The sequence below is a fragment of the Cnephaeus nilssonii genome (assembly GCF_951640355.1).
Source record: "Cnephaeus nilssonii genome assembly, chromosome: 9".
In the NCBI taxonomy this organism is placed as follows: Eukaryota; Metazoa; Chordata; class Mammalia; order Chiroptera; family Vespertilionidae; genus Cnephaeus; species Cnephaeus nilssonii.
Window position 1 is genome coordinate 3,918,373 of NC_137080.1, and position 14,624 is coordinate 3,932,996.

The window sequence follows — 14,624 nt, forward strand, 5'->3', positions numbered from 1 at the left end:
ACTTTTGTTGTGTTTCACTTCAGCTAAAATGCTTCTCAATATCCTGTAACCAACCTTGTGTTTGTTTTCAGGACATCCATCATCTGCTTTCAACCTGAGTCTCCTCTTTCACCCAACCACACCCTTGGTTACATTCTCCTGACTGCCAGCAAGCCCGGCTTCTTGCTGGGAAGTCATGCCGGGGGCTTCCCCTTGCTATTCCCCAATCCAAAGCCTAGTCATCCCTGGGGGCGGGTGGGGTGGGGGCAGAAGGTTGTGAAGGAGGTGGAAGAAAATAACTGAAATTCTTTGTGTTTTCATGCTTTAAAGGATAATTTTATTTGAATCTACTAATTTCTTTTCACTCAAAATTGTGAAGATGAAATATGAGGCAAAGGGAAGATGGTCTAAGAATTTGTGTCTTCAGGTTTTTACTGGCATGACGATCCTTTCAAGCCTGGAGCTGCTCCAAACTGAAGGATGAAAACGAGAAGAAAAACGTTATTGCAAACAGGTCCTGCGCCACGTGTGCTCCAGCAGGAGCTGGCTGGAGCAGATCGTTTCACTTCAAACCCGCGTGGACATGTTAGACGTTATTTGGAAGTAATTACCTTCTGGTGGATTCAACCCAACATTATGCCAACTTTTGCATTTATTGTAGACACTATTTTAAGTACTGGAGATTACATTTTCATCACCAAAACATGAAAATAGCAGCTACTATTAAGGTAATGAGCTGTGAAAGTCATTCCCCAGCATTGCTTTGAAAATATACCCTGTTTAAGAGAAAATCTGACTTTACTCAAGATTTTCAGCCATCATCTACTGTTGGCTTGATCATCACTCTTTTTTTTTCCTTTTAATATATTTTTATTGATTTCAGAGAGGAAGGGAGAGGGAGAGAGAAACATCAATGATGAGAGAGAATCATTGATCGCTGCCTCCTGCACGCCCCCTACTGGGGACCGAGCCCGAAACCCAGGCATGTGCCCTTGACCGGAATCAAACCCTCAACCATTCAGTCTGCAGGCCGATGCTCTATCCACTGAGCCAAGCCGGCTAGGGCGATCATCACTCTTATTTGACCCCATCCAATTAAACACCAGTGTTTCTCAACTCTTCGGCGAAGGGCAACTTTTTCTCCTACTTCTGTGGACACAGGAATAAGTCTAAATGATTTCGCCCCAAATCGGCCTTGACTGCGTTAACTTCTCCATTCGAAGGGATCCTAGTTCATCACGGGCACTTCATTCTTGGACAGCTTTTGCACCATTGCTGCTCTTTTGTCTCCTTCCGTGCGCACACCTAGATGCCGGCTAAACAGGAAACAGATTTCCCATTCTGTGAAGGTCGCAGGTGGAGCTCCACCTGCACCCAGCACCTGCCCCACCGTCTGTCAGCCCGGTACAAAGTGGGGTCGATTTTTGTTCCAGTTCCCGTAAGAGCTTCTGAAGCAGCATACTGAAGATCATTATGTTCTGCAAGCAGTGACACAATTTTGGGGAAACATTGGTTTACGCGTGAGTTTTCCTTCACTGTCTACGGAAACAATACCAGGTCTGACTTCTATCTCCTGGCCCACCTTTCATGCTGCTTTTAGAACACTACCACCAGCCCTAACTGGTTTGGCTCAGTGGATAGAGCGTCAGCCTGCGGACTGAAGGGTCCCAGGTTCGATTCCGGCTAAGGGCACATGCCTGGGTTGCGGACTCGATCCCCAGTAGGGGGCGTGCAGGAGGCAGCCGATCAATGATTCTTTCTCATCATCGATGTTTCTATCTCTCTCTCCCTCTCCGTTCCTCTCTGAAATCAATAAAGAAATATATATTAAAAAAATTAAAAAGAACACTACCACCAGCTACACCCCCTTAAGGTCATCAACTGTATGCCACGTGTGTTGACATCAAAGGAGCTAATAACAGTAAGTATTTGAAGCTGAGCAGAAATTGGAACAACAGGAGCTCCTTCTTTTATGGTACCTTGTACAAATGCGAGGACCTGTCCATACTGTTCTTTAGGCAGGCTTTCTTTTACCAAATCAATTTTAATTTGTAGAATCCAAATGAGCTTTAGTTTCATGATTTCTATAGCAGCTCGGTGCTCAGAAGTCTGAGGCTGAGGACAAGACTCATGACCAGCTACCAACAGAGGAGCTGCCTCCATCACTGCTGCACGGTTCAGCATTCAAAATATCGTGGCCAAGCCCGGCCAGTGTGGCTCAGTGGTGGAGCAGCGACCTATGAACCAGGAGGTCACAGTTCGGTTCCTGGTCAGGGCACATGCCTGGGTTGCAGGCTCAAACCCCAGTAAGGGGTGTGCAGAGACGACAGATCAATGATTCTCTCTCTCTCCCTCTCCCTTCCTCTCTGAAATTAATAAAAATATATTTAAAAAATACATCGTGGCCAGGACATCGACAAAGGAAATATGTCCGGCTAATGTGAAGTTTCCTTTGGTCCCTGGAGTGTTTGTAGGAAACTCATTGTGTGTACTACATCCACAGGATCTGTAACATTCTGGAGGACAACTTGTGACATCAAGTTTATAAACCTTAGCATTGGTTATCCAAGCTTGACTATAATATTTCTTTCTAGGCCGTGTTTTAACCTGACAGTGTGAACCCCAGAAACAGCTTTACAAATGTGGATTTCCCGTGAGCTACATGAGCAATTGTACTGATATTAACTGTCGATATTTATGGTGGCTTGTCTGCTGATAACTTCCTGTGAAAGTGGCATCAATTTGGTAACATCCAAATCTGCGAGATCCTGGGGAGAAAGATGCAGCAGCCCAGAGTCATTCTAGCTTCCCCTCACCACGCACCCCCACCTCGGCCATCCTGCCCGGAGGGCTGAAATTCTTTTTATTTTTATTTTTAAATATATTTTATTGATTTTTCACAGAGAGGAAGAGAGAGGGATAGAGAGTTAGAAACATCGATGATAGAGAAACATAGATCAGCTGCCTCTTGCACAACCCCTAATGGGGATGTGCCCGCAACCAAGGTACATGCCCTTGACCGGAATCGAACCTGGGACCTTTCAGTCCGCAGGCCGACGCTCTATCCACTGAGCCAAACCGGTTTCGGCTGAAATTCTTTATTAAGCACCTATCTGCTTCCTTTTATATTATTCTGTTCAATAAGGGCCCCACTCAGGCCCAAAACAGTGTAAAGCTGTCCCAACTTCTATATTCACACAACTCAGGATTTTTTTTTTTAATTGTTAAGAAAGCATTTGATACTTACAACTTATTAGACTACTAGATACTGTAGGAAAGAATCCTCTGCTGTATTTCTTTTTGTTTTGTTTTGTTAATTTATCTTTATTGTTGAAAGTATTATAGATGTCCCCCATTTCCCCCCATTAATCCCCTCTACCCGGCTCCTGCTCACATTGATTGATTGATTTCAGAGAGGAATGGAGAGGGAGAGAGAATCATTGAGCGGCTGCCTCCTGCACGCCCCACACTGGACATCAAGTCCGCAACCCGGGCATGTGCCCTGACGAGGAATGGCACCGTGACCTCCCGGTTCATAGGTCCACGCTCAACCCCGGGGCTCCTGCCCACGTTCCTGTTCTCCCAGCGGTTAGTGGTCCATGGAAGTCACTCCTGACAAATACTCAAGACTAGACGGAGAGGACTTAGTACTCGAGTACGAACTTTGGGCTCTAATCTTGACTCTTTTACTAATTAACCGTGTGACCAGGACAACCTGCTCAGCTTCAGTGAACTCTAACTGTAGCCTGGAGCCCAGGACGCCCATCCGGGTGAAACAAAGGTAAATGGATGCAAACCCTGCAGCGCAGTCCCCGGCCCACGCTTGGGGTTCAGCAACCGCCCTCGGCCTGGCTCAGGCCTGGGAGGCCCCAAGGTCAGTGGTTTCGGACAGAAAGGCCCCTCGGGGCAGTGTGTGCGTGGGGTGCGGGGGGGCGGGCCTGGCCCTACAGCTTCCCAGCGTCCAGGACCCGCCTTCCCCGCGGACGCGCTGGGGCGGCGCCAAGGCCGTTCAGGGAAACGCGAGTCTGTCCTCCCGGAAAGTCGCCCGACCCGGGGTTGCCCCGCCGCCGCCGCCAGGGAAGGGCGGGACGCACTCCAGACCCCGCGACCCCGCTCCTCCACCCGGACCCGCGGGGCGGCGCCGGCGCGGGCGGAGCGCGGACCGCACCATCTGACACGGGGGGGGCGGGGGGCGGCCTTCCCCTGGGCGACTCGGCGGACAGCACGGCAGGGCGCCCCGGCCCCGCGGTCCGTTGGAGAGAGACTCTGCGGTCTCCCTCCCCGCGTTCCCTGGGCCCGGGGCGCGGGCGGGGCGGGCTCGGGGCGGGTCCGGGGGCCGCGCACCCCCCGGGGTGGGAGCGGCGCGCAGGGGGCGGAGCCTGGCGCGCAGGGGGCGGAGCCTGGCGCGCAGGGGGCGGAGCCTGGCCGGCGGCGGTGTCCTTGCGGCGCGGCCCGGGTCACGGGTCACTGGTTCGTCCCCAGCGGTCAGCGCGGCGCGGCGAGGACTGCGGCGGCGTCACCATGTTGTGCCGGGCGGCGTGCAGGTGAGGCGCCCGGGCCGCGGGGCGGGGGACGCGGTCCCGGCCCCGGGGTGGGGCGGCACGGACGGCGGGCGGATGCGGGCCGCGGCGGGCGGAGGGCACCTTCGGGCGCAGGTGGCGCGGGCCCGGCGGGCGGCCCTGCCCACGGACGGGTGTGCGTGGAGCGCGTCCGGGGCGGCCAGGGCGCGGGGCCGCTGCGTGAGTTGGTGCTTCAAGGCAGGTGGCGGGCGGACGATGGAGAGGCCCGCGGCGCCGCCTGCCTGCAGCCCCGTCTGCGCGGACCGGCGCGTGGAAGGCAGCGAGCGGTCTGTGGTTGTCTCTCCAGCGCGAGCCGGGAGCTGGTGCCAGCCCTGGGCACCCTGGGCGCCCGGCGGAAGCACACCCTCCCCGACCTGCCGTACGACTACGGCGCCCTGGAGCCGCACATCACCGGCCAGATCATGCAGCTGCACCACAGCAAGCACCACGCGGCCTACGTGAACAACCTCAACGCCACGGAGGAGAAGTACCAGGAGGCGCTGGCCAAGGGTGGGTGCGGGCGGAGGGCGGGTGCGGGCGGAGGGCGGGTGCGGGCGGAGGGCGGGTGCGGGCCGAGGGCGGGTGCGGGCCGAGGGTGGGTGCGGGCGGAGGGCTGGTGCGGGCCAAGGTAGGTGCGGGCCAAGGTAGGTGCTGGCGGAGTGTGGGTGCGGGCCAAGGGCAGGTGCGGGCCAAGGTAGGTGCTGGCGGAGTGTGGGTGCTGGCGGAGTGTGGGTGCGGGCGAAGGGCTGGTGCGGGCCAAGGGTAGGTGCTGGCGGAGTGTGGGTGCGGGCGGAGTGTGGGTGCGGGCCAAGGGCAGGTGCGGGCCAAGGGTGGGTGCGGGCGGAGGGCGGGTGCGGGCCGAGGGCGGGTGCGGGCGAAGGGCTGGTGCGGGCCAAGGTAGGTGCGGGCCAAGGTAGGTGCTGGCGGAGTGTGGGTGCGGGCCAAGGGCAGGTGCGGGCCAAGGTAGGTGCTGGCGGAGTGTGGGTGCTGGCGGAGTGTGGGTGCGGGCGAAGGGCTGGTGCGGGCCAAGGGTAGGTGCTGGCGGAGTGTGGGTGCGGGCGGAGTGTGGGTGCGGGCCAAGGTAGGTGCGGGCCAAGGTAGGTGCTGGCGGAGTGTGGGTGCGGGCCGAGGGCGGGTGCGGGCGGAGTGTGGGTGTGGGCCAAGGGCAGGTGCGGGCCAAGGGCAGGTGTGGGCCAAGGGCAGGTGTGGGCCAAGGGCAGGTGCGGGCGGAGGGCAGGTGTGGGCGAAGGGCAGGTGCGGGCCAAGGTAGGTGCTGGAGAAGTGTGGGTGCGGGCCAAGGGTAGGTGCGGGCCAAGGGTAGGTGCGGGCCAAGGGCAGGTGCGGGCGGAGGGCAGGTGCGGGCGGCCTGCCCTGGACCCGGAGCAGCTGGCCCATGGGAAACAGGACCGTGTCCGTGAGGAGGGGCTCCCCTGCTCACTGGGCCACTCCACGTGCTCTGGGAATTCACAAGGAGAATCCCCAGTTGTGGGAAACTGGAAAGGCGTGTCTTTATTTACTAACATTTAGAATTCCGTTAAAATGTAATACGGAGCTACTATAGTTTTAAAAGAGTCCGGTTGGCAAAACCGGTAGCTTGTGGACCCTGTTGTGTGTCTGGGGGTGTGTGTGGGAATACTATGTTTTAGTGTTTCTATACAAAAAGCGATTACATTTTTCAACCTGTGAGTTTAAGCAGTGGTTCGCAGAGGAAGTAATTGACAGTCGTGTTTCCAGACTACAGATATGGCTTCATGAGCTACACGGTTAAAAAAATGTGTGTTTTTTCGTAAATATACGTGTTTTTATTGAATTTCAGCGCGATGAAATTCAGTTCAGGTGGAGTCGGTTTTAGACAGCGACATGTTGTTGACTGGGGGCATCTAGTGGAAAAATGTAGTATTTCAGCCTGATTGTGTGCAAGGTAAATGGCTAAGCAAAAACAAGAGGAAGTTGCCACATTCTGGAATGTTTACTTCTGACAGAGAAACCTCAAGTGTGGCAAAAGGTTCTGAATATGAGAAAAGTTTGGGTGATTTAGGACATGACAAATGCGGGAAGGAGGTGGTACTAGTGAGGCCGGGGAATATCCCAGTTGTGAAACTAGTTCCTGCATGACAACATCTTGACCCCCCTGAACCTGTCTCTTCAATATTTTAAAAACAGCTTCCTTTCACTCCTTTTCTTCTGCACTTGAAGCTTCCTTTTTTAATGAAAGCCACTGGGAAAAAAGCTTTATATTCTATTCTATATTGATCATAAATTAATAAGTAGCCACAGACCTTTCTTTTATTTAAAAAGTTATATTTTAAAAATCATTAAAGATCTAAAGTTTCACGTTTGAAATTTGGGATTAAAGGTGTATAAGTAAAATTACATCATTAGTCTCATCACATGTAAGTAACATATTTTTCAAAGAAATATATTTAATTTTTACTGTGTTTAACAGAAGAAAAAAGCTGAAGTGAAGCCAAAGAAAATGTTGAACTTCAGAAAAGTGTTCTTAAAAGCAGATACTAAGCCCCCCCATTTCTATTAAAATGATGAACTAAACTTTAAGAGACTGAAATTATTAAACTAATTTTCAATATGTTTCTTTCCCATTAGAAATATGTAGTTACTGTTGACTTAACAAAACATAATTTAATAACTTACATTTATTTCTAGGGTGACTTTCCAAGGAAAATTAATAAAGGGAGACACTGATCTGTGAGAAAATCATTTTATAAACATAACAGCAAAATGTCGGCATCTTAAAAAAACTCTCAAAGATCAACTGTGGTATTTAGATATCACGTGGTCCTCTCCTCCTCTCTGAATTGCTAAGCAACTGGAGATTTGGCCTTGTTTAAGGGAACAATAGTATTCCTTACATATGTTCTTAGCGTGTGCCCTAAGAACAGAAGTAGAGAAATTTTTCTATTAGGTAATTGCTGAGCAGCGCTCAGTGGTTTTTCTGTCCTTCATTTTGCCTCTTGGTATCTTGTGAATCCATGTTTGCTTAGTAAGGGAATTCCCATTTTTCCTGAGAGTTCAGTTCATCTGTAGCTTTGGAAGGCATAGAAAAAGTATTTTATTTTGCCTACTTATTAAGCAAGGTAGAAAAAAAAATTTCAAACATGACTTTTTTAAAAAGGATATGTTTCTTTTTTTTTTATTTTAGAGATGGAGAGAGAGAAACTGCCTCCAACGTGTACCCCGACTGGGGATTGAACCCGAAACCTCGGTATGTGCCCCGACCAGGAATCAAAACCATGACCCTTCGGTGTATGGGACGACCCTCCAACCAACTGAGACACACCGGCCATTCCTTTTTTTTAAGTGCTATAGATACCAGAGAATTTTTTACCTTAGAAACTACATTCAATATATTCAATTATCTAGTCAATCAACAAACATTGATTGAGCGACTGCTATGTATGAGGCAACATAATGGGCTCTGGGACATAGCAGTGCATGAAAGTCCTTTCATTCTCTTGGGAGACAGATGAACAGGTAAATATGTGGGATGGCAGGGGTTGTAAATCTCTTGCAGGAAAACCAAGTAGGGAATGGCCCAGTGTTGACTGTGGTTAGAGAAGGCTTCACGATGGAGCTGTTGGTTCGGTAGAAACTTGGAGGACAAAGGAGGGAATGAAGCCTGAGGCTGCCTCGGGGAAGAGGGCCCCGCAGGGAGCTGGGGAAGCCCTCAGCTGGGAGTGCGCTGAGCTTACCGTGTGGGCGCAGGGAGGCCCGTGTGGCTGGGGCTGGGCCGCCAGGAGCTGCAGAGGTCACATGGCGTGCATTTCTGTAGCTGATTGTGAGGACCTGGGGTTCGCTCTGAGCAGAGCAGCCTGGGGAGGGGTTTGGCTAGAGGAGTGCCGAGATAGATGTGGGGTCTAGAGGAGCCTTCTGGCCGCTGCGGTGAGAAGAGACTGTCGGGGGGCAGATGTGGGAGCAGGGGATGAGCGCTAGGGTGGCAGGAGCGCTGGTGGGAGAGGGATGCTGCTGGTCCGCGTGTGTTGAAGGGAGAGCGGGCCTTGCTGGTGGACACGCTGGCGGGTGAGGTGGGGGGTGAGGGGAGGAGTCCAGAGGACCGGGTATCGGAATGACCTGAGGAGACATGCGGAGTAAGCTTGGGGTTGACAATCAGGAGTTCAGGTTTGAATAAGTTGTGTTTCTTGTTAACGTAACATAGAGATTTCCCAGTGAATAGCTGTCTACTGAGGAAACAAGGTGGAAAATTTTCATATAGTCAGTATATGGAACCAGACATTTTAGCATTCCATTTTCTGTCTTTGTTCTTCATTATTTCATTTGCCCAAATCTTTTCTATCCGAGAAAACTGAGTTCTTTGACGCTCAGAGTGGGTTTTCTGTAGCTTTGCCAACCCTGCTGCCTCACTGGTTGTTGAGCATGTTACTAATCACCTGAAAATCCACTGGGACAAGTAATTTTGGCAAGTTCTTTTTTGGTAGAATCCTGAATTGTAGAATTTTAGGACCTATAAGATGTTACAGAGAAGCTGATCCAATTATTTGACATTTTACAAAGAAGAAAATAGTATAGAATGGCTGAAAAAGTAAGCATTTAAAAAAATGTATTTGCATTTTAACATTTCAGGTGATGTCACAGCTCAGATAGCTCTTCAGCCTGCGCTGAAGTTCAACGGTGGAGGCCATATCAACCATAGCATTTTCTGGACAAACCTGAGCCCTAATGGTGGCGGAGAACCCAAAGGTTGGTGTGTATTGGTGCTAGCTTAGCTACATTTTGTGCATGATGGGAATGACTATTGTTTTTTTAATGCTACCCTGATTTTCTCTGAGGTATCATAATGGCATGTTTTTCATAGCAAGGAGTGCAGTCAAGTTGTGGTAACTTTCAAAGGGACATATGTAAGAATGGAGAGTGCATTCAGGGAGTTGTGTCCTCAGATTCTATATACATACACGCAGTGTCACGTATGGTGTCGACTTGTGGTTGAAATGTACTGCGCTATACATTAGGGAAAGACTGAGAAATGGTTTTTAGAAAAGACAGGCTTTCACTCACTAGCTCTAGGACCTGGGTGAGGGACTTAACCGTTCTGAACCTTACTTTCTTCCTCTGTATGATACGGGGAGAATAATAGGACTGTTTTGAGAATTAAATGAGTTATGTGTAAAGGACTTAGAATAGTGCTTTTTGCTATTACTTTACTATTCTTCCTAAGTGAGAAGAAGTCAGTTGTCCCAGAAAACCTAGGTAATGAAGGAGTTCAGAGCTGATGGCTGGGCCACTCCCCTTGTTCACTTGAGGTCGTGTGCAGTGTGCGGAGACTTTAATTATCCCCCGCGCCCCAGGGAAGGTGTGGGGCATGATCATAGCTCCCTCCCTTGTTTCTGGGCTTCCGGGATGTACCTTAAATTTCTGTGTGTGTGTGTGTGTGTGTGTGTGTGTTTTAAAGTTGTATCTTTTTTTAAAAAATATATTTTTTTATTGATTTTCTACAGAGAGGAAAGGAGAGGGACAGAGAGCTAGAAACATCGATGTGAGAGAGACATCGACCAGCTGCCTCTTGCACACCCCCTACCGGGGATGTGCCCACAACCAATGTACATGCCCTTGACCGGAATCGAACCTGGGACCTTTCAGTCCGCAGACTGACGCTCTATCCACTGAGCCAAACCGGTTTCGGCTGTGTGTGTGTTTTAATTGTGTTCTAGAAGACATCTTAGGCACTTGAAATAAGCAATTTTATTGGGAAGTAATAATGAATGAAAAACTGGATAATTTATTTTTTGCGACTTAGGTCTTCAGACTATGATTTAATAGTGTTGAGTTTCTGTGAGTTACCAGAGTATTAGATACACCTCTATTCAATCAACAGGTGTTGGTACTGTCTGCCACTTTATTCCTCATTTGTGCTTATGACAGATGATTCCTTTTAACAGAGAGGTGATGTTTTTGGCCTAGTTGATTTGGTTGATGTGCTCAGTCTAGAATTATATTCTGCATTGCTACAGGATAAAAGGGCTATAGCTCTTCACGTGTATCCTTAGTTCAGAAATAGAAGGGAGAAAATAACCCTTTTTAAAGTGATATCATTGAGATAGGAAAGATCTAGGCTGCCTTGGGGAAGAAACATAACAGCCATAACGTTTTAGTCCCAAATTAAGACAGAATAGGTAGGTAGAAGTCAAAGTAAACTTTTCTACTGAGTGGAAAAAAGAAGGCTAATGGAAGCTGTTCCTTCTTTCCTGATGGCAATAGCACCGTGAGGGGAGAAATCCCTCGGCAATGCTTCAGTGACAAACCTGTGAATGAAAATTGTGAGACCTGGGGTGTTGCCCCGGGCCGAGTAATGCCGTGTTGTGGAGCTCACTGGGCGTTGTTGTGTCTTCTTTGTGGTGTTGTCTAGTTGTATCTTGGGCCACATGACAAGAATATTTTAATATATGTAATAAAATGTTGTAGTTCTTGCCATCTGTTCATTTGTGAGTGTTCTTCGGATTTTTAAAAATTATTTTATTTTTAAAAATTTCTTTATTGATTAAGTTATTACATATGTGTCCTTATCCCCCATCTTTGGGTTTTTTTAAATAGGGGAATTGCTGGAAGCCATCAAGCGTGACTTTGGTTCCTTCGCCGCGTTTAAGGAGAAGCTGACCACCGTGTCTGCTGGCGTTCAGGGCTCAGGTTGGGGCTGGCTTGGTTTCAATAAGGAACAAGGACGCTTGCAGATTGCCGCTTGTTCTAACCAGGATCCCCTCCAAGGAACAACAGGTTAGATTGGAAACTTGTTACCATCATTGAGGGGAGATGGCTCACTAGAAAGCATTTAACTTGAATATACAAAACTAGCAGGTTCATGCCCATCATAAGTCTCTAGGTTTATCTGAGCAAATCTTAACAGATGATACCCAGAGTCTATTAAGCAAAAGTGCTTTAAAAGTTGTTGATATTTTGAAATCTTTTTTTTTAAAATATATTTTATTGATTTTTTACAGAGAGGAAGAGAGAGGGATAGAGAGTTAGAAACATCGATGAGAGAGAAACATCGATCAGCTGCCTCCTGCACACCCACTACTGGGGATGTGCCTGCAACCAAGGTACATGCCCTTGACCGGAATCGAACCTGGGACCCTTGAGTCCGCAGGCCGACACTCTATCCATTGAGCCAAACCGGTTTCGGCGATATTTTGAAATCTTAAGTCTGATAAAAAATCAGCACATGTGCCTGCTTGGGTGTGGCTCAGTGGGTGAATGTTGACCTATGAACCAGGAGGTCACAGTTTGACTCCCTGTCAGGCCCTGTGCCTGAGTTGTGGGCTCTGTCCCCATTAGGGGGCGTGTAGCAGCTGATTGATGATTCTCATCATTGATGTTTCTGTCTCTCCTCTCACTCTCTGAAATCAATAAAAATATCTCTCTATATAAAAGCCTAAGTGACCATCTGACCGGTAGCTATGATGCGCACTGACCACCAGGGGGCAGACGTTCAACGCAGGAGCTGCTGAGCTGCGGTGACTTGGCAGTTACGGTCCTCGGGTGACACACTCAGAACCAGAGAGGAGGGAATCTGATTCTGGGGTGCGTCACCCAAGAACCTCCCTCTTGCAATCTGGGACCCCTTGGGGGATGTCGGAGAGCCGGTTTCGGCCTGATCCCCCTCACCGGGCCTCTAGTGTGTATAAAAAGCACATGTAATTTAATAGGTACATTAACAAAAAATGTCTTAAATGTAAACTGCTTCATACGATAGTGAGTTCATATCAGCTTACATAATTATATGCACTAAAATTAGATAAACAACAAGAACGAGGAAAAGACGTCTGCTGTCAGACCGTGGACCACTCTTTACTGAGCACTGTGGTCAGACTGGGAGGAGAGCGCCGATTTCCAGATGCTGCCTCTCCAGGGGTTTTGGTATATGACAATATTTGGCTTGGAGGCGCCAGGCTGGGCTCACCCAGTGCTGTTTCAGGTTGAGCCAGATGGAATTAGAAGCTCTTTAGGAGAAAGAATCCCACGTCTTCCGGCAGTTAGCTGGGGCTGTGACCTCTGCTGTAAAGAAGCCAAAGCTGCCTTTTTGACCTGTGCACACATCCGAGGACGTGGTTGTGTTACACTTCCCGGGACATACTCGGATTTTCCAGAACCTATGCCGTTCTTCTGGGAAGGATGCTACAGAATTTGTAAAAGCAGCTAAGATTTGTGAGCCTGGCATGCTTAGGGAGTCAGGCCTGTCTCCGAAGGGACCGACCTGGAGAGGCTTGATTTCCAGGGGGATCCTGGCCGCACCTCCTGTGTCTCTCTTCAGTCCTGTTTAGTTTTTCTTGTTAACTTGTTCCATTAGCATCCCAAACACTTTTATTCTCCAAGCCTAACAGCCTTGGGGAGCAGGGCAGGTTTCTCATCACCTCCTGAGTACTCAGGACCTTTGGAGGGTCCTCAGTCACCCCACAAACAACATACTCTTACTGAGACCCCCAGTGAGGACGCCTAAGAACTGGCTCTTGTATCAATCTGTTGGCATTTTAAGAACAGCTATTAAAATACTGTAGTTAGCCCTAGCCAGTTTGGCTCAGTGGATAGAGTGTCGGCCTGCGAACTGAAAGGTCCCAGGTTTGATTCTGGTCAAGGGCACATGCCCGGGTTGTGGACTCGATCCCCAGTGGGGGACTTGCAAGAGGCAGCCGATCCATGATTATCTCTCATCATGGATGTTTCTATCTCTTTCTCCTTCTTCCTTTCTCTCTGAAAGCAATAAAAATATATTAAAAAACAAAATAAAATACTGGAGTTAATTTATTTTTCTCAGGTCTGTTTTACTAGTAATTATTTTTAGTACTAATCACATTTTCCTTCCAAAGAGTAAAGTTGAAAATCTCTTTATAGGGGTATTTATTCTTATCACATATCCTGTTTATATAAGAAACTGCAAAATGGATATGAATGTTGTAAAGGACAATTGTGGATGCATAGGATCAAGGTTACATTGAGAAGATGCAGCGTTTAAATTGAAATTGATAGTTTTTGCTTTTTCTCCTTCCTTCCAATAGGTCTTGTTCCACTGCTGGGGATTGACGTGTGGGAGCATGCTTATTACCTGCAGTATAAAAACGTCAGGCCTGACTACCTGAAAGCTATTTGGAATATCATCAGCTGGGAGAATGTAGCGCAGAGATACATGGCCTGCAAAAAGTAAACGTCAGCTTGACACCGAGTGCATAAAGCTCTGGTGGCTGCTGTTGTGGCAGTGCAGAGCGCCCCCGTGCACCTGTAAGCTGCTCTGTCGTTTCTGAATGTAGCTTATTCAAGTATTTGATAAACACAGTTTAGTGCTAGGACTCACTTCTTGTTACAAAGTTTTGTTGTTGGGCATCCATTTGAAGATATTAAATGCTTTGTATAATTTAGCCTTTTGAATGGACATTTTCTTCAGAGAGCTAAAATACCCAGGAGGTTATAAATGTCATCATAAAGCCATCCAAAGAATCACATCCCTCTACTGTTGGGGCCCCTGTGGAAGCCTGTCTGATCTGTTCTGCACTTACAGAAAATCTAGACTTTAGCCTGAGTTGTTTAATAATAAAATACTACTTTTTTTTTCCCAAGGGAAATATTTAGTTTTCTATGGCAATTGCTTGTTTTGTAAGTAATCCTATGTCTAATGTTACTTCTGGTAGATATCACCAACGGTCTTTAATTATTTTTGATCACAAGTTGCACAAAGTTAACACCATTTTGTCATTAAAGAAATAATGTGATTGCTAATTGAGCATTGCTTTATTGTAAGAAGGAACTAGCTGTGCATCTGAGTTTTTCTGTAGGGGCAAATAAAAGACTGTGTGTGAAGTTTTGTCCTCAGACACAGAAATGTGTATTGTCTGAGTGCCCAAAGGGTAGATGCAGGCCAGGTGCTGTCTTCCCAGAAGGAGGGGCAAGTGACGCTCAGTGCGTGCCTCCTGCAGGAACATTTGTGCTCCGAGACTTGTCTGAGTCATTGCATCCATTTTGATGTTTTTCTTCTCTTTCGGGTAATGTACAGTCACTGTAGAAGCTTTAGATTTTTGAGTTTTCAGTGAAGGGAAAACTGCACATCCTACAGCAACACAGCATATC

At 48.4% G+C, this 14,624-nt stretch overlaps 1 protein-coding gene and 1 pseudogene across 2 annotated transcripts; one reads left to right on the forward strand and one right to left on the reverse strand.

The window, feature by feature from the left end:
• Positions 1–997: 997 nt before the first annotated feature.
• LOC307105399 (eukaryotic translation initiation factor 2 subunit 3-like) lies at positions 998–4,502 on the reverse strand (annotated as a pseudogene). The gene is made up of 4 exons: positions 4,448–4,502; positions 2,378–2,790; positions 1,872–2,164; positions 998–1,599 (listed from the first exon to the last, which is right to left on the reverse strand). The product of its transcript is annotated as a eukaryotic translation initiation factor 2 subunit 3-like (transcript).
• On the forward strand, positions 4,368–14,118 carry SOD2 (superoxide dismutase 2). The gene is made up of 5 exons (XM_079781390.1): positions 4,368–4,523; positions 4,846–5,048; positions 9,138–9,254; positions 11,103–11,282; positions 13,562–14,118. Exons 1-5 carry the CDS (start codon positions 4,501–4,503, stop codon positions 13,705–13,707), a joined length of 669 nt encoding a protein of 222 aa, XP_079637516.1. The 5' UTR covers positions 4,368–4,500; the 3' UTR covers positions 13,708–14,118.
• Positions 14,119–14,624: the final 506 nt, after the last annotated feature.